The sequence below is a fragment of the Lotus japonicus genome, chromosome 2 (assembly GCF_012489685.1).
Source record: "Lotus japonicus ecotype B-129 chromosome 2, LjGifu_v1.2".
In the NCBI taxonomy this organism is placed as follows: domain Eukaryota; kingdom Viridiplantae; phylum Streptophyta; class Magnoliopsida; order Fabales; family Fabaceae; genus Lotus; species Lotus japonicus.
Window position 1 is genome coordinate 60,141,008 of NC_080042.1, and position 19,897 is coordinate 60,160,904.

The window sequence follows — 19,897 nt, forward strand, 5'->3', positions numbered from 1 at the left end:
TTTTAAAGCATTCAAGTGATTGGATGATAGTTGAGGTTGTTATAAATTAAGTAGGTAAAAAAATGAAGTTTGAAATTTTAAATTAATAATAATTGCAGGTTTATGAAAGGTATTGAGGAAGCTATTGACTATTGAGTGAGAAAGAGATAAGAAACAACTTTCGGTCTTGGTAACCACCCAAATAGTTTAAATGTGCATTTGAATTAGAGATAACTATAAATTGTTAATATGCATTGTGAGTTACTATAAGAACACGTGATATAATAAAAGACAACAATTAAAGATACCAATGAAAGCAATTAGCAATTTTAATACGTTCAAAAAAAATTAGCAATTTTAATTAGAGATTTTATGATTGGTCAAAAATATATCCCTAGAGTAAGTATTAAAGAGCACTAACCATGTTATCTCTAATTGGCTATTTATGTGGTGGAAATAATCATAGTTAAACAGATTTTTTAAATTTTATAAGCTGCAACAAACGTGATTGGTTACTGAGTTTTTAGTGGGAAGAAATTTTGAATTGATAATTAATGTTAGATATTTTATAGATTAAAAAAATCAAAAATAAAATTAATTAGATGGCTTATTACACACTTACCTCAATATTAAGTTGATCAGGCTCAATATCTTGCGGATGAAAACTCAGAAAAATTCACTAGTAAGGCCAATGAGTCTACCTCATAAAGTTGTCACGTCTAATCTAAGATCATCTCTAAATCTATCAAATCTCTAACAACTCCTCATTGGAAAAGATACTACCTTACTCTTGGAACTCGTACAACATCTCATAAGAATCCGTTTTCTAAACTCCTATTCCTTCTACTGTTGCATCTTAATGAAACGGGGATAGATACAATCAGATCGAACGGTAATTCTGTCACATCTAGCTTTTACCACGTCACACAAGTTAAGTCTATAACAGAATGTGTAGCACCATAATCAAATAGTACGATAAGGGAATTACCTGGGATCTCGCGGGTACTACGCATCATACCATTGTCTTCATCAGCTCCAGCTCCACTGATCGAGTAGACCCTTCCACTAGCAGTAGGCCTCCTAGCCCCAGCAACATTCGCAGTAACCTCAACCTTAGGAACCTTGCAATCCTTAGAAAAATGTCCAACCTTGTTGCAGTTCCAGCAAACCGGCTCAGTACAGCGATTGGCAAAATGTCCCTTCTTGTTGCACGTGAAGCAAGTCACATCCTCCAAACTTACTGATAGAGGTCTCGGTGCAAAAGTATTTTCGCCCGAGGGATAAAAGGACTCAGAAGCTGCTCCCTCCCCCTGAGAACGGAGGTACGACTTCTTCTTATAGTGCTTGCCCTGGTCATATCTTCCTTGGTTAGTCCTTGTCAGACCTCCACTTCCTTGGTTAGACTTGTTCAGACCTCAGTACTTGCCCCTTGCGTTATCAATGACCTCGATTCCCTTGGTCTTCTCCACCAGCACTTGGTAGCGGTTCAGCCCTAGCGGTTGCACCGCCTTCTGTAGCTCATAACTCAGCCCATCGATGAAGCGCTCACACATATAGCCTTCATCTATCTGTCCTCGAAAGTAGCGGAAATGTTTCGCCAACGACTCCAACTTAGAAGCATACTCAGCTACGGTCATGCCTCCTTGACGGAGTCTCAGAAATTGTGCTTCCTTAGCGGCTCTAGCACTATTAGGAAAGTACTTGTCCGGGAAAGCTCCACGGAAACACTCCCAAGTGATAGCTTGATGGTCGGCTTCCATCATAGCTCTAGCCCCACGCCACCAGTACTCAGCTTCACCAGTCAGCAGATAGGTCGCATAATCCACTTTCATCTCAGCAGTCGTACGCAGAAAGGTGAAGATCTTCTCCAACTCTTGGAGCCAAAGGTCAGCTTCTTCCGGATCGAAGCCTCCAGAGAACTTCGGTGGATCCTGATGCTTGAAATCATTTAGACCCCTAGTCTGAGCAGCAGCCCACTCGCGTTCCTCACGCTGCACACGGCGAGCATTCTCTTCCGCTTGGTTTTGTGCAGTCACAATAGCAGCAGCAGCACGTTGAGCTTCAGCTTCCTCCCTTGCGGCAATGTTAGTAACTTGTTGTGCCATAAGGGCAGTCAGATTAGCAATAGCTTGCTCCATCGGATTCATGTTGTCTGAACCTTGAGTTCCGTTCAGTTGTGGAAACCTCATGTTCCTGTTTTCATGAACAATCAAAGACCACAACAGATACTCAGGCCAGAACAACACGAGGTTCTATAATAATTAACTATGTATATACTTATATCAAATGTATAATTAACAATAACTAGCATAAGGTTATTCACTTACGAACAACCTTCATAATAATCTATATAAACAGTAATCAAGCACACTCTTCCTCCGATTAACACCCCATCAATCGGTCTCAGAGTTCAAACATCTTAAGCAGACACTCTACCCAAAAGCTCTGGTTTTCTCAACCAAAGCTCTGATACCACAATTGTAACGCCCCAATTTCTCAACTGAGGAGTCACATTAGTAACCTAACAAAGTCTAAGGACTATTCTGCAATCCCTAAAATCCAAGGGTATTTTTTTTGAAAATGAAAAGACTAAATACCATAGGGTTGGAAACGTTACATAACTTTATTTAAATAACATGTTTCCCGACATAATAGTATACATAACATAGAGTAGTTCACGACACCATAAACGGGGTTCCAAAATAAGTACGCTCACTTAGACAAGTGGCGAAAATAAGGTTTAAACAATAGAGTTTTCAGATGGAGGAAGAAACTCAGACATAGTCCCCCAAAAAGGGAGAAGCAACTGTTTCATCCACCTTTACTCGACCGCCCACAATCACGGTCTCCAACTCGAACAGCTAAGCTTAAGCGGAAGGCTCTCCATCGCCTAATAGTGTTAAGCGCCCAGACAACAAATAACAAACAGAAAGGGTTAACTCCATGCAATTACCACATAATAAAGAGAAAAGCATGTTATTCAAATGTAATACATGCCATAGTAAGTAAGCTACCAATTTAATTCAGGTTAGATGACAACTCATCCTAACGATCATGAAATCGAATCATATATTTAACAGAATTAAACCTATCAGCATATCAGCAAAATCAACGATATGGTTTTAAAACAGATACCTACAAAACCTAACAACATAACCTAACTCAGAAATCAATAACTTAACAGCATAGGTTAATTCAGATAACAATAACTTCAACAACATAACATCAAATCAGATATCATCAATCCTCAACAATATAACAACTAATCAGATATCAATGATCCTCAACAATATAACGACAAATCAGATATCAATAATCCTCAACAATATAAACACAAATCAGCTATCAATAATCCTCAACAATATCAATCAAACAATAACGTCTCGCAAGACGGGACAGTCCTGTGAAAATATCCACTCCACTGTCACTAAGTAACGCCTCAAAAGACGGGATAGTCATGTGAAAATATCCACTCCACTACCACTTGATAACGCCTCGAAGGACGGGATAGTCATGTGAAAATATCCACTCCACTACCACTTGATAACGTCTCACAAGACGGGACAGTCATGTGAAAACATCCACTCCACTGCCACTTGATAACGCCTCGAAGGACGGGATAGTCATGTGAAAATATCCACTCCATTATCACTTGATAACGCCCCGAAAGACGGGACAGTCATGTGAAAATATTCACTCCACTGCCACTTCAAGCAAACCAAAACATCTCATCCAACTCAGTAATCACTCAAACAACAATCTCAAGTTCAATAATCAAGACAGAGTAACCCTATGTTACTCTTAATATCAACAAGCATACGTCAACTCATTTCCATATCAGCACAAACACATCAAGCTCTATTGAGAGATGAATCAATTTATTCAGTGTCGGAAAACATAACCCTGTCATATCAACTAGAAAGCAGTAATGACAGAAACCAGTAAACGGTCGAAGCCTCTCAGAAAACGGAGACGCACGTCTCAATAAGTTTACTCGGCCGAAGCCTTTATAAAACATTTGGCACAAGCCTCATAAACAATCAACATAAGCAAGCATACAACATTGAAAGCATACCAACATTTCAATCAATTGCCAATCAAGTTTAAACAACTTCATCTCAAACGCATGCAGTGCGATAAAAGCATGCAAGACTCAAAAACGCTCTAAAACTGACTTACCCTTACCTTCGTGAGTAGAAGTTGTGCATGGAAGTTGTGAACCTAGAACAAGGAAACACAATCATCAACACAAGCCTCACTAGAAACAACACTATCTAATAACACTAATCGAAATCATAAAGAAAGCTTTTAAAGCTTCGGAGTTCCTATTTAAGCACAAATTGACAATGGAAACTTCGTTCGCTAAAACGAGCATAACTCGAGCTACAGAACTCGGAATGACACGAAACCGGAGCCAAAATTTCGACAATTGAAAGAGCTACGCAATGGCTCAGGTCATAGAGACCCAACAATTATTTTTGGACACGGTACCCTAACAAATAGGTTTCGGCCACTTTCAAAAATAGGGTTTGCGAACTTTTTCTTCGATCTAAATCAATTCCTAGGTATTCTTAGGCGATATCTAGGCCAGGGAAACTCTCAGAAAAATTATCGGGTCGAAAACTGTCACAGGGGTATTTTGGTCAATATTTTTAGCTCGGAAACTCAAAATCAGAATTTCGAAAAACAAATTAGATGGGGTCGACACCAACGACGATTATGACGACTAATCCTACTAACGCTAAGCTCAGTCGAGAGTTTTAAGCCCAAAGGACGAAACTTTAGCCAAAAATGGGTATTATGAGCAGAATTGAAGTTCGGCGGCATTTCGGCGAGATTCGGCGAAATGTAATCCGCTAAACATGCTCAGGGGCACGCAGGGAATAAGTTTAGACAGAGAAATCAAGTTATTTGGACAGTTTTACAAAAAGCTCAAAACTTTGAGCACAGAAAAACAAAGAGAAAAGCGACAGAATTTACGATCAGAGGTAAGGAAAAACATCAGTACCTCGAGGCCTACGCGTAGCAACGAACTGTGGGACGATCAGGCAAGAATCGGCGAAAAACTCTTCTTCCTCCTCCTCCTATGGTGCTCGCGGGTTTGGGTTTAAAATGGGGAAGGTTTTGTGAAAATTTTTCATTTTCTTGCTATTTATAAGTTTTGGAAAATGCGGAAAAAAGAAAATTTCGCGATTCCGATTTTTCCTGCGCATTCCTCCGTGAATTCTAAGATAGGTTCTGGAAACAGAATTCTAGAACTCAAAACAGGTTTCTTGGAATTAAGGCAAACGATCCAAAGTCGGTGTAAATCGATTTTACCCGAAAAACTACTTTTTGCAGTTGATGTCGGATGAGAAAACTTCGTTCTGAAGAAAGATTAGAAACATCGAGAGAAATAGGTGTAAGCGTGTGGAATCTTTGTTTGAAGCTCCAAATAGAAAAAGTCTTCATCGTCCATTGATTTTAGGTTTCTTGAACTATCAGTGATTCAGTTTCGGCAAACTTCCGAGTATTGGAATTTGACCTTCGTACATTCCAGGGTTTCGTATCGAGACGCTTGTTATGGAAAGGAATAAGATAAATTCTTATATTCCTCTTGAAGATTTTTGGAATTTATTCCTATAGTGTTCCAAGGGTTAAATTAATCTTTTCCTAAGGTTTTTGTCCTAGGCGTAAACGAATAATACTTGCGTCATAAGTTGTATCGACTATAGTACTATTCTTAGTCATTTCCTGAACTTTCTTCTTCATCATATTAATCCACCCATCAAACGAAAGTCAAGTTCCTCTCACGCTTACACAGAATCCTATGCGTGAGCTGGAAATTATTTATTTATTTAATTCTAAAATCGTGGGTCTTACAGTTTAAGTATCAACCCCAGTACAAAAAAAAAAACAAAGTTCAAACCAAAATTCATAGACAATACTTCTGTTAGCAAATAAGTTTTACTCCATCAAAACATCTTTTTTCCAAACTAAGGGGATGTATTATGGAAATGGACCTCAACATTCATTTGAAGTTTAATTTAACAATTATAAGCACCAATATTACATCCATTAAGCAATGTAACATGAAAATACTTGGACAATAGTGAATAAATCAATAAGTAGGAGAAAGAAACAATCTTCCTGCAAGCACAACATTGCCATACTCATTTGGTCGGTCCTGCAGACGAAATACAATAAAATCTCACATTGACACCCTTTGGCGTTTACGTTGACTGTTAGGATCAAAGTTCTCTCTCAATGGAATATTCTCTATCCAACCATCTTCGCTGTAGGGAAACATCAAAGGTTATTGAAGAGACATGAAATGGGGATGAGTCTCATGAAGTCTTGTAAGACCACCACTGTGACTGTTAACAACGATATCTCTTCCAACCTCCAAATTTGCAAAATCTCCATATGTTTACGAACGGTAGCTTGAATTCTGAACCCTAAGGATTTAGAAAAAAAAATATAGCAATCAGAAAGATACATAACATGTCAATTTCTTTAAATTAAAAATTTATAAAATCCGAGAGCAACAAACAATTCAATGATTTACATTTTAAATTAGGAAATCCGTAAAAATCAAATTAAAAGCTTATCAAGAATGAAATAATCAAGGAGAGGATATTGGTCATACTACATATTGGTTCATATATGATAAACAACTAAATTACGAAAACTAAACATGAGGATGACAATCTTATCATAAACATGAGCCATTGTAAAAGGGAAAACTAAACAACTGAAATAAGAAGAGGGGATTCAGAAATGGATTCGTTTGATTTAAGATGTAAAGTTGTTGAGGTATTTATAGGAGAAATAGATATGATTGTACCCGAAAATTGATTTCCAATAATTAAAGAAGTATTGGGAACATTGATAAATAATGAATATGATGTATTACTCCCAAGATAATTGTGGACGGCAGCTTACCCAAAAATTCTTAAACTCTTGATATTTCGTTTTTTTATTGGTCATAATGGGTGGTTGAAATTTGCATTAGTTTTTAAACAATTGGAAAATAAAAGATATAAAGGTTTTCAAAGTTTCACACGTAAAAAGAAAAAAAAAAGTTTTGCAATGTATTAAATTTTAAAGAGCACCAAAAACAGGCTTAATCTAATTGGCTATTGTTGTGGTGGAATTAGTCATAAATAATAATAAAAAAATAAAATTTGAAATGGGTCAAAACGTTATTGGTGAAGATGAAGTTAATGGGATGAAAGTTTGAAATCAAAATTAATGTTAGCCATTTTTGAGATTAAAAAAATTTAAAAATAAAAAATGATTGGTCAAGATTTTGGTAGTGGAAGACAAATTGTGATTAGTCATTAATATGAGATATAATTTAATTTAAAAAAAATCAAAATTAAAATAAATTAGGTGAGCTATTACATGCTTACCCTTAAATAAAATTGCAATTATCAAGTAAGCCACTTGCAAGTTTCCAAAAGTGGTAATAATATTTTCTTTTTGATTTTTTTAATCTTCCAAAAAAAGCTGAAACCTCTTTCAATGTATGCCAAGTGTCAAAACTTGCCATCTTTTAGGTTCTCTTTTATATACTATTTAGATTTAGATTTAGATTAGTAAGTAGATCGATGATGTCAAAAATATTTTCTGATATTTTAATAATTTAAATATTAAATAATTTCATATTTTTGAAAATAATTAATGTATTAATATTTCATTTAATAGTTATTAATGACAATAAAATAATTAACAAAAGTCAATTGTGACTTTTTCCCAAAATAACTACTGTATTAATTTGATATTGAATAATTTTTAATGACGGTAGAATAATTAATAAAAGACAATTGTGACTTTTCTAACATTAAGATATATGCTGACAAATTTTTTTGTTTAATGGTTATGATTATTTTTTATATAAATAAATAAATTGAATATAATATCTTACGTTCAAAATGATATTCGCACTTTAAAGTGCGTTAACTACGCATTTTAAAGTGTGACCCTAACGCACTTTAATGTAGATTTGATTGCTCAATTCTCACTAGGGCGTTTTCGGATTTTACTTATGTGGTGTTAAGTTCAAACGCTGCACACGTCGTCTATCATGTTTTGAATGATAGCAATTTTTAGAGAGCTTGAATGCAATACTCAACATCATCTCGTAGACCACGCATTACCCATTTTGATTATATTATTTACACGAAATAAAATATAGTAATTAGTATTATTTTTCCACCATTTTTGAAAAATAATATAAAATAATTAGTATTATTTTTCATTTATTGGTTTTTTATGAGGAACAAAATTCCCCCTATGATATCTCCCAATCTCCCATGACTATTCCATGTGCTAAAATTTCTCCTGGTTCCATTTTAGTTTTTTTTCTTCAAACTCAAATATCCATTTTAGTTTTTTTTCTTCAAACTCATATATGAGAATTAAAAACAAAACAATTTTCAGTTGGTTAAATCTTCCTGCAAATTTTCCTACTTTCCTCCTCTAATAGCTTGATTAAGCACTAATCAGTAATCACTCTTCTTAATCCATTTTTCTCAATTAATCTCCCTCCTTTTTCTTCTTCTTCTCACTCACTCTGAATGAAACAAACAACGTTTTCCACATTAACCCTCCACTCTCTTTTCCCTTTCTGCTTTTGCATCATTCATTCATTCTCAAACCCAAATTCCCAGTCACTCTGCACTGCAATTTCCCTTTTCTTCGCAATGTGTGAATTCCAATTCCAATTCGACGGTGGTGAATGATGATGATGATTCAACACTGAAGCTGATTTCCTAGGGTTTTGCTTGTTTCTCGCATTTTGTGGAATGAGAGCTCATGGCACTTGCTAATGCTGCAGTGATTGGACCCTCTTTGTATGGCGTTGCTCGCATCGGTTACTATGAACCAAAGGTTCCGTTTCTGGGTTCCCACGGGGACGCGGGTTCTGGGTTTGGTGGTTCCTCTGCGTTTTGTGTTGGATCCCATGCGGGGAAGAGTGATGTTGTGCTTGAAAGGAGGAAGTTGAAGAACGTTGATAACAATGTACGCGTTGTTGAAAGTGCCCAGATGAAATTCACTGTTGAAATCCCTGTTTCTTGCTACCAGGTAATAGGAACTAGCTGTTTTTGTATTTTTTTTTCCCCTTTATTTATGCCTTAATGATTTTAATGAAATGGGGAATGAAGGGTTGAGTTCTCAGTGGTGTGTTTGATGGGATTTGATTACTATGGACTATGGATGATGTTCGATAAATATCGAGGAATTTGCCTCGCTCGAGTTCAGTTTGGATATTGGTATTTGCCAATTTTATATGGATTGAATAATTTTTTGTGTGCTGTTGTTTTAGAAAAAAGAAAATGGTATGCCACATTGTGATTATTCATACAGGACTGTTAAAATATGACTTCTATGGTTGAGTGAAGGGAGAATGAATCAGGGATCTACCCCTTTACATTTTTGTTTGGTGCCTTAACTTTTCATCTTGTTCCCAATCCCATTGTAATATTTGACTTGCTTGCTGGGTTATATGCACTTATGGTACATTGGACCTTGTTTGATAACTCGATATGTTTCATATTGTTCTACTCTACGTAGTCTTTACATTTCTATCCGCTGCTATTTTATTTTTGATGTAGTGAAGCAGTTGGTGGTTGGGATGGTTCAGCAGCTATGATGAGTGTTCATCATTTTAAGCTTTATAATTACAGTGATATATATCCAGTTGTCTTCATTATAGTAGCCCATCCTTGTTGATTTTCATTTACTTTGTCTTAAGATTTATGATAGACAGCTCAGTTCTTGCCACTTTGCAGCTTATTGGTGTTCCTGATCGAGCTGAGAAAGATGAAATTGTTAAGGCAGTTATGGGTCTCAAAAATGCAGAAATTGAAGAAGGTTACACCATAAGTGTTGTTGCATCTCGCCAGGTATAGATATGAGCACTAATTATGTTTTGTGATTGCAAAGTTTTGCTAGATTTGATTTTGGAAATGCTGATAAATGTAATTTGAGTTGTTGCTTTTTGTTGCTCTTATCTAATATTTGCAGGATCTTCTTATGGATGTTAGGGATAAACTTCTTTTTGAGCCGGAATATGCTGGGAACCTTAAAGAAAAGATTCCCCCTAAATCTTCCCTTCGTGTTCGTTGGTCTTGGTTGCCTGCTGCTTTATGCCTTCTTCAAGAGGTACACTTAACATGTGCTCATTCTTTTTTTAGGTTTTTCTAACGGTTCAGCGTCATAGAGTTTTCTTCTTTCTGGAAATGTTTGACTGCTACTTTTCTATTCTTTCTGTTTAGGTTGGAGAATCGAAGCTTGTGCTGGACATTGGACGGACAAGTCTTCAGCAGCAAGATGCCAAGCCATATACAGATGATTTAGTTCTTTCTATGGCGTTAGCTGAGGTAAGACACATGGACAGATAGGTCCGAAAACCACTCCTTGAATTTATAGCAGTCTTGTTATGTACCCTGTCCTTATTACAGGTGCTCTCGTGAAGTGTGCAGTTGCAAAGATTGGCTTTGAGAAGAACAAAGTATCTCAAGGTTTCGAAGCTCTTGCCCGTGCCCAGTGTCTTCTAAGAAGTAAACCATCTCTTGCAAAAATGACACTGCTTTCTCAGGTAAGCCACTTTTTGTGAGTGAATATTCATCTAAGATCTTTAAGTCACTAGCTAATTTTGGTGAGCATCCATTTTATAAGGGAAGGATTGGGTTATAAACCCATCTCTCTTTACAACAGAAGGAAAAAAAAAAAAAACTAATTCAACAGATGTAAAATTGTTGTTTTTCTACTTTTTGTTCCCATAATTTGGGATTTTCAGTGAGTTCTCGGAATAATTTAGCATACTTATTTAGTGAAAATGATAATTTTCTCTCCAATATTAGATTTCGTTGCTTACAATAATTAAAAAAGATTTAGTAACGGATACTTCAGGCTAGCTACATGAACATCTACTAAGTTTGATCTGGGAATACAACATAATTAGTGACTCTATCAATTCTGTCCATGTCATTTTCATAATTTATGTCATCCCCCTTTCATATGCTTTTTGGCTTGAGAATTCACCATTCTGCAGTGATGGTTGGAAACATTGAATTTAATGGTCATAGCTGTATATTACTCATGGATCACAACCCTGAGGATGCTTTTCATGGTTTCTAGATTGAAGAATCTCTTGAAGAGCTTGCACCTGCTTGCACCTTGGAACTCCTGAGCATGTCAAATACCCCTGAAAATATTGATAGGAGACGTGGAGCAATTGCAGCTTTGCGAGAACTGCTTAGACAGGGTCTTGATGTCGAAGCTTCATGCCAAGTACAGGACTGGCCTTCCTTTCTAAGCCAAGCATTGGGCTGTTTGCTGGCTAATGAGATAGTTGATCTCCTTCCTTGGGATAGCTTAGCTGTGATGCGAAAGAATAAGAAGACAATCGAATCACAGAATCTAAGAGTAATAATTGATTCAAGTTGTTTCTATCGAGTTTTTACAGCTCATTTGGCACTTGGATTTTCCAGCAAGCATAAAGAATTGGTAACACCCTCTTCAAAGCTTAAGCATTTTAATATTTGTTACAATCCATATTGTTTTTTCTTTGCTTACATTCTCAAACAATGGGTTTCTTAATTTCACCCTGATACCCAGTATTGTTATTTATATGATGCAGATTCACAAAGCAAAAAACATATGTGAATGTTTGATAGCTTCAGAGGGCTTTGATCTGAAATTTGAGGAAGCTTTCTGCTTATTCCTTCTTGGACTGGTATCTTTTTCATGTTAACTCTAATAACTGGTGCTTCCTTCATGAAGTCATTAGACATTTTTAATATTGATTTCCAGCATGCATAATTTTTTCTTTCACTTTCAATTTTCCATGATAATCTGCAGCATATTCTTTGATCATGATGTCTTAACTTCTAGGGCACAGAGGCTGAGGCGGTTGAAAAGCTGAAGCAGCTTGAGCTGAACTCAAATCCAAAACATAACTCTGTCTTGGGGAAGGCAATAATGGATGCTTCTGATGCTAACCCATCTTTGGTATTTCTCTTATTATCATGTTCACTCAGGTTCTCTAACTTTAAGGAGATGCACTATTTGAGATGCTTTAGGTGCCTTTGTTGCTTGTTAAATTCTTGACAGGCCTTAGTGATGCCATTTCTCCCCATTTTAGTGTTTACTGTTTAGAGTTTAGACCCTTAGCGAGGAAGTGTACTTTCACGTTCAGGGTGTGCTATCAACCACAACTTTGACTTCAAATATTACTGTGCTTTGGAATAACGTATGCTTTTGTAGAGACTGGCCTCAAATAAAGGACATATTTAAATGTCATCCGCTTTTATGCATTTTCTTTTATTGTTTAATAATGGTGATTTTTTTACTTTTTTTATTTCTTATCTCAAACCACTTGCTAAACTTGATCAGGAAATGTGGCTGAAGGATTCGGTGCTTGATTTGTATCCAGATACTAAAGGTTGTTCTCCAGCTCTGGTAAGATCAAGTATTTGTAGGAAAAAACGAAAATTTTCACTTTAATTCTGACAACGTTATTTATGGATATTCATCTCTGCAGGCTAGTTTCTTTAATGCTCAAAAGAAAATTTCTGGAAGCAAGAACTCTAAAGGAGCTACACAAACATCTTCTACTATATGTCATAGACCTCTGTCCTCCTCTGGATCTGTAGAGCGAAGAGATTTTGAGGAACCTCGCTCATATATGAGCTCTTCTCCAAATCTAGGTTTTGCAGTTAAGCAGCTGGCTCCTACTGATTTGCAGAGTTCACTGTTATCTGGCAAAAATGAAAATGGACCCAATCTTAGCGAGTCACCTGTTAAAGTGAAAAGGAGCCTTGGCACTCATCACAATGGAGTCTGGGATAGTCACTTCACCGGTGCACACATATTTGAAAGAATAACACATTTTACTGTACTGGGTTGTATTGCATTTGCTACAATTAAGTTGTTGGGAATAAACATAAGCAAGAATTTTACTGGTTCTAATTGGGCTTTCACAAAAGCCAATCATAACATTGCTTGGACTGCAGATTCATCTTCTAACTACCCTGTAGGTCCATATATGAGACGGAGTACTATTTCCGACAAACTTGAGAGAATCCTGTCAAGGGTGAAGATACATTTCTTGCACCGGTCAGATGCTGGGTTTCGAAGTGATTTACACACTGCTCATAGCTCTTCATCCTTCTCTATTAAAGTGTACAGGAGGCAGATGCCTGTGGAAGAAGCAGAAACCCTTATTAGGCAATGGCAAGAAATCAAAGCTGAAGCTTTGGGGCCTAGCCATGAAGTTAATTCCCTTGCGGAAGTCCTTGATGAACCCATGCTTGCTCAGGTAGTGCATGCTGTGACTTTTTTAACCCTTTTTATTTTATATAATCAAATATCACTTGCCATGCTATGGACTATACTTCACTGTTGAACGAGTGACATATCTAACAAGGTGTGGCTTTGAAATGCTCAAAATTGGGGGGTTCATGAAAATGAGGATGTAATGAAATGATATATAGGAACTCATAAAAATACAAGAAGAAAAACTAACTGGTGCTATCTTTGACAGTGGCAAGCTTTGGCTGACGCTGCAAAAGAAAAATCTTGTCACTGGAGATTTCTTTTGCTGAAATTATCTGTCCTTAGAGCTGACATTCTATCAGATGGAAATGAAACTGACATGGCAGAAATTGAAGCTCTTTTAGAGGAAGCAGCTGAACTTGTGGATAGTTCTCAGCAAAAAAATCCAAACTACCTTAGGTAATATATTTTACATTCTCAACTGGATAGCACTCTATTGGTAAGACTTGCTAAACAATTTTGATATCCTTCATGATCATGTTATCATACTCCTCCATTTCTTCTCTTTCCAGTCTAATTTCAGCACTGCTTTTAGGTTTTTGTCCTTTTGTTGTATTTATTAACAATTCTTTTATTGATTTGATTGCAGCACTTATAAAGTTAGGTATGTTTTGAAGATGCAAGATGATGGATCATGGAAGTTCTGCGAAGGTGATATACGAACACCATGATATTTGGGCTTCATATTGTACCACGCCACGATAACTGATATTGCAGCTAACTTGGATCCTTCTCTAGATCCCATTTAGGCAGATGATGACATCTTAAGAATTTCCCTTTATGCAATTTGAGTAAGCTAAGTTGTGTATCCTCCATCCCCTCCTTTACTAGCTCATAATTACCTGTAAAGAACTCATATTCATAGCTGTTTACCAGGAAATTCTTTGATTAGCAATTCTTTTTTCTAGTGTACCGTGAAAAGCAAACAGAAGTAATGTGAAAAGCCAAATATTTTTTCATCTAGAACCTATCCTTCTCCTATGTCAATATTTTGCATAGACCAGGGCGTTATGTATGGCTATCCACAATGTCGTAATTGAGTTAAAAAAGAATATTTCAATATGGAATCAGCAAGAAAGCAGGCCTCAAATCAAAAGGCAACTATTCCAAAATCTTAAGAACATCTCAGGACTTTTGCTCCAAACTTTGCTAAATGATTTGCATAGAATTCTCATTCTTGAGTGTATGTTCGAAGGAAAGACATCAATCTTCGAACATTGACTCCCAAGTTAAAGGAATGATTGTTTCATATTTGTGGAACTTCTCTACAAGTTTCAAAACCAAGATTTTCCACTTGGAGTAGTATCTTAAAAGGAAGAAAGTTTTTGGTGTAGAAATTGAAGTTAGTAAACTGGAATGAAGTTTCTATCAATTTATGGTGTCAAAGATGGTTGGAGTCTAGCGAATCCCTACAAAAGTACACAATTAAATGTTTAGAAGATTTTTCCACCAAAAAAAAATGTTTAGAAGATTTGCATGCCCAATACATCTACAAAACAATGACACAAAATTTCCCGTGGTGGTGGTAGAGGTGCAAGATGAAGGGCAGAGATGGAGAGGTGTATGGTGGAAATGAGATAACCGTCAATGGGGACAAGAGGATATGAAGCAATGTTGATCGGCTAGATGATGAAGAAGGAAGAACAAGGGAAAGAAAGAACCATTAGGGTACGACCAAGAGTGCCTTTACACAAAAGAAGAAGATGCATATGATAGAGACGCCCTTCGATGAAGAAGTAGAAGCTTCAAGTCCCGAAAGTAGAGATAAAATAGAAAGAGATTAGTGAAGCTTACTTAAGAGTGGAGAAGTGTGAGAGAATAACATTGTGTTAGTGGGACTTGGATTTTTTAGGGTTTGTATGACACATTATTTGAATTTTGAACATTTAATTATATTACTTAGTCGTGTCGTCTGCCAATAGCTTACATTTTCCATACCTAAATCGAATCGCATTAACTCCCCAAACACAAACCCCCATGCTATTCCCCAAAAAGCCTAAATTATCTAGGTTCTTTACTCATGAGTTTTTAATTTTTTATTATCCACCCTAGGACTACTATGCAAAGGTTATAATTTTATGTTTGCTTTTATATTCCATTACTAGTCCATATTAATCATCCAATATTTTACAATAACAAACTATCACAAAAAAATATTGAAATCAATTTCTTTTGAAGAGAATATTGAAATTGATTTTACATGTAAGAAAGAGTAGAAACTTGTTTCATACAAGAATATAAGAATCAAATAAAAAATGCTGTTACTTAAAATAAATCAGGAAATATATTTAATTTCTAAATTCGTGTTTTATTTAATTGAAAAAAGAGAATAATAGTCCACGAAAGAAGCTAGGTAGGGCATTTGATTTTTCAGAAAGCAGCAAAGCAGTGTCTGAATCTGAAAAATACTGATGGGGTTGCAACCGCTGAACAAGTTGATGGCCTCCATCGCCGCGCGCCGCCACTGCATCCGCCACCTATCAGCAACAGCCTCATCGCCGGCGGTGTTCGTCGACAAGAGCACGCGCGTGATCTGCCAGGGGATCACAGGGAAGAACGGCACCTTCCACACGGAACAAGCCATCGAATACGGAACCAACATGGTCGGTGGTGTCACCCCGAAGAAAGGTGGAACCGAACATCTAGGCCTTCCCGTTTTCAACACCGTCGCTGAAGCCAAGGCTGAGACCAAGGCCAACGCCTCCGTCATCTATGTTCCTCCGCCTTTCGCCGCCAAAGCCATCATGGAGGCCTTGGAGGCTGAGTTGGATCTCGTTGTTTGCATCACTGAAGGCATCCCTCAACATGATATGGTAACACTGATTTCTCACTTTTCACCTCAATTTTTTTGGAGCATGTTACAATGAGATGAATGTTTATACAAATCATGATTTGGGGTTTTGAGAATTATAGGTTTCGATTTTATGCTATGACCTGTTGTTTGATTCTACCTATAGTTTTTATTTTTTTGAAGTTTTGGTATTAGACTGTGTTTATTCATAAGGTTTTGATATGATGGCAATGTATGCCTTTGATTTTGTTTAATTGCATTTGTGATAATTCGGCGATTTTTAAATTGTAGTGGCTGAAGTTAATTATTTTTTCGATCTCAGGTGCGAGTTAAAGCAGCGATTAACAGACAGTCGAAAACTCGTCTGATAGGACCAAACTGCCCTGGTATCATCAAGCCTGGGGAATGTAAAATCGGAATCATGCCGGGTTACATTCATAAGCCTGGGCGCATTGGAATTGTTTCTCGTTCTGGTACTTTGACGTATGAGGCGGTGAGTCCTTATTTTTTTATGTTGGGAAGACTATTTACTTTGGTTAATAAGTATATTTGATTGTATTATAGGCATCGTTGATGATATTTATCTGTTCAAACTTCAAATGAAGTCCACGCTCCTCATGAGTAATGAGGTTTTGGTTATATATCAAGCAAAATGTTGACACGTTGTACTGGACTTCGTTCTGTATATATTATTATGTTACTTTTCTTAAGTGGTTAATACTCTTAGTCTCTTACTGCTTTTTCACTTGTTACCGCACATTCCTATGAATCTTGGGTTTTGTGTCCGTTTTCATGTTATCATCTGTCTTGGTTCCATCTACAGCAGAGTCGGAGCATAATAACCAACTTGCTTTTATTCTACGGAATAAGTTATTGATATTGTATGCTTTAAAAGGAAATCTCTACTCTCATACAACTTTTTGAATTTTTAATTATTGCTTTCAAGAAGAAAACAACGATGCTTGTTTGTTATTGAGTAACACACTTAACTCTGGGAGTTATTGCCAGTTGAAATTTGAAGTTATTTTCATAATACAACAATTATGGTTACCCATGGATAAACCACATATTTGTTTTTTACTATTCAGGTTTTCCAAACGTCTGCTGTTGGCCTTGGACAATCCACTTGTGTGGGTATCGGAGGAGATCCCTTTAATGGAACAAATTTTGTTGATTGCCTTAAGAAATTCCTATCAGATCCTCAGACAGAAGGTACTTTGTCATTTTTATTGTGTCATATATATTACCCTCTTTTCTGTATATCCACCGAACCGTGTTGATGGCTTCTGTGCGTAGTTTCTTTGTCCGGGAAAATTTTCGTGTATGATTAATGGAACAGGTTCACTTATCATTACTGTTTGTTCGTTTAATTCAGGTATCGTTCTTATAGGAGAGATAGGTGGAACTGCAGAGGAGGATGCTGCTGCACTAATTAAGGTTCCTTTTAATTGTTACCTGTGCATAAATTTTCCGTGCTGCATTATTATTCTATTCCAAATACTTTTATTTTATCAAATCAATTTATGATGTTCTGGCATCTGTTCTCCAATGTGTAGTGATTATTATCAATTGCAAATTATCTCTTTTCTAGTCCAACTTATTTACAAATGTTTTTTCTTTCTTTCTATATTTTGTTTTTGTCACCCTACACTTCAGTTTCAGTTTGAAACCATGAACTAAAAACTGATGTATACAGATTGCATACCAATATATCTCAAAGCTATCGGTTTAATTGATTATTCTGATAAATGATCATTTGATGTAGGAAATATTAATTTAAAAATGAGGGAGTTTGTATTTTAGATATCTGATATCTTTATGTGTACTTGAATGGCTAAAGCTATATGTCTAGGCAAAGTAGTTAACGAAGCATATTGATTGTATGTGGCATCTCTCTATATGAAGGAGAATTCAAATGTGCTTTTTTAAGGGAGCAAATTTTAATTTTGATAGGCTGTAGACTTGTAGTAGCTTATCAGCAAGCAAAAGGCCTATATAATGTGATCTGTAGATGTGAATCTTCTTTTTGTGGACAAGAAGTTAAATATTCATTAGGTGTTTATGTTATCTGGTGAACGGTTGGTGATGTTTATTTACGCTAGATAGAGAAAGATCAAAGAACAAACACATGTTCTAGCTGTCATATTGTCCTTTCAAAAGACTATTGCACGAGTTCTTTAATTGATTTTATGAATGACTATGCAGGAAAGCGGGACTGAGAAGCCTATTGTTGCATTTATTGCTGGATTAACTGCTCCCCCTGGCCGCCGTATGGGTCATGCTGGAGGTATGTTTTCTTCTGACCTTTTGGAACTGGTTGCTTCTGATTGAAAATATCACTCCTTTCCATTGTGTTTATGAATTAAGTGGCATCCTTCTTTAGCTTATTTTGTTTGTTTGTTCATACCATGGCATTTGATTTCCAAGATTAGTTTAAACCACTCTAAGGGCTGGTTCATCTATATTCCAATTGAACTTGCTGGTCCCATCCAATTTTTATATATATCATAGATGATCTGCGTAATCCAACTCTAAGAATTGTAAATCTCACCCTGCTGGAATTCTATTAAATTTTAATAGCTAATTCCAATTTCCAATCTACCGGCTCTAACTGAGAGAAAAGAGATTCAATTGCTAGATAATGTGGCATTTATTGATTTGGTTTGCAAACAAGTAGACTCTGTATTTATGGATTATATCTTTTTGCTGTTCTAGTCTATGAAGTCATATTCTTAAAAACTCAAGATACCCCCCACACCCTCATAATATTTGCCAAGAGACATTGGTATTTCTCATTAATATACAACCATACCAGTATATACAGCCATACTGATAATCATAACAAAAAAAGTATGAACACACTGTTCCATCATCCATATCAAAATATATTATTTCTGACTTTCCCTGATAAACATGTCACATATTACATATTTTTTCCCTAACCAATTTCAAAATCCCACAAAAAGTATCATTACTCTTGTACTCTTGTTCAGAAGACTTGACTCGATACATTTGCACCTACCATTTACTGTTCTATACTAATTGTTGCACCTTCATTTCCATCATGCATCCTTAATTTGCTTTTGCAGCTATTGTGTCGGGTGGCAAGGGTACTGCACAAGACAAAATTAAAACCCTCAAGGAAGCTGGGGTCACAGTTGTGGAGTCCCCTGCTAAAATTGGAACTGCCATGCTAGAAGTTTTCAAGCAGAGAGGCTTGGTTCAACAATAGTTTGGGTCCATTTAATTTCATCAAATCACTTTGGTTTTTTGATTAGTCAAAACACTTGATTTTCATTGATAACAATGGGGGGTTCTTCTTTAAATCTATAACAGGCGCCTTGAAATAAAAGTATGTTAAGATGCTTTATATTTCCGGAAAGTTTGATACAGTTCCTTTGAGTTTAAGTTTTTGTGGCGCTGGTTTGTAACTACTTGAAACAACTTCAAATTTCATGTTTGCAAGGTTGGTCAGTTAGGAAATCCTATATATATATTGGTCCTTGATTGTTCTGGGAAGTTTTGTGCCAGCACTATATGTTATGGAGACTAATGCTAGATGAACAAGAAATGACAGTGAAAACTTAATACTGTTTCCTTCAGTTTTATATAAAGCGTTTTCTGATTATCTTCAAATGGGGGTAAACTTTATATCAAGTATTAATAGTATATTCCTTTATTGTAAAACGTTTTAATTTCAGATGCTAGATATCAAATTCTGCCTTAATCAGTGTATACAATACTTCTTTTTGGTTCAAAGAAGTATATAAATGCTTTTTGATGTCCACAAGTATACTTACA

General features: G+C 36.2%; 2 protein-coding genes across 2 annotated transcripts; both read left to right on the forward strand.

Annotated features, from left to right (window-relative positions):
• Window positions 1-8,421: 8,421 nt before the first annotated feature.
• On the forward strand, window positions 8,422-14,264 carry LOC130738615 (plastid division protein CDP1, chloroplastic). Its single transcript, XM_057590682.1, has 12 exons — window positions 8,422-9,048; window positions 9,756-9,869; window positions 9,991-10,128; window positions 10,242-10,346; window positions 10,442-10,564; window positions 11,107-11,475; window positions 11,609-11,704; window positions 11,863-11,979; window positions 12,364-12,429; window positions 12,512-13,288; window positions 13,514-13,704; window positions 13,895-14,264. The coding sequence occupies exons 1-12, from the start codon at window positions 8,779-8,781 to the stop codon at window positions 13,974-13,976; spliced, it is 2,448 nt and encodes an 815-aa protein (XP_057446665.1). The 5' UTR covers window positions 8,422-8,778; the 3' UTR covers window positions 13,977-14,264.
• A 1,383-nt stretch (window positions 14,265-15,647) lies between these two features.
• LOC130738616 (succinate--CoA ligase [ADP-forming] subunit alpha, mitochondrial) lies at window positions 15,648-19,615 on the forward strand. Its single transcript, XM_057590683.1, has 6 exons — window positions 15,648-16,118; window positions 16,419-16,589; window positions 17,185-17,308; window positions 17,472-17,533; window positions 18,302-18,383; window positions 19,186-19,615. Exons 1-6 carry the CDS (start codon window positions 15,717-15,719, stop codon window positions 19,326-19,328), a joined length of 984 nt encoding a protein of 327 aa, XP_057446666.1. The 5' UTR covers window positions 15,648-15,716; the 3' UTR covers window positions 19,329-19,615.
• Window positions 19,616-19,897: the final 282 nt, after the last annotated feature.

What these genes read in the sequence shown, in the direction of transcription:
- LOC130738615 (XM_057590682.1), top strand. Translation starts at nt 8,779, where the DNA reads ATGGCACTTGCTAATGCTGCAGTGATTGGACCCTCTTTGTATGGCGTT. An exon ending in TTTCTATGGCGTTAGCTGAG is followed by an intron (nt 10,347 to 10,441) that starts GTAAGACACATG and finishes GCTCTCGTGAAG; the next exon opens with TGTGCAGTTGCAAAGATTGG. An exon ending in CTGATGCTAACCCATCTTTG is followed by an intron (nt 11,980 to 12,363) that starts GTATTTCTCTTA and finishes AAACTTGATCAG; the next exon opens with GAAATGTGGCTGAAGGATTC.
- LOC130738616 (XM_057590683.1), top strand. Translation starts at nt 15,717, where the DNA reads ATGGGGTTGCAACCGCTGAACAAGTTGATGGCCTCCATCGCCGCGCGC. An exon ending in GCATCCCTCAACATGATATG is followed by an intron (nt 16,119 to 16,418) that starts GTAACACTGATT and finishes TTTCGATCTCAG; the next exon opens with GTGCGAGTTAAAGCAGCGAT. An exon ending in GTACTTTGACGTATGAGGCG is followed by an intron (nt 16,590 to 17,184) that starts GTGAGTCCTTAT and finishes TTTACTATTCAG; the next exon opens with GTTTTCCAAACGTCTGCTGT.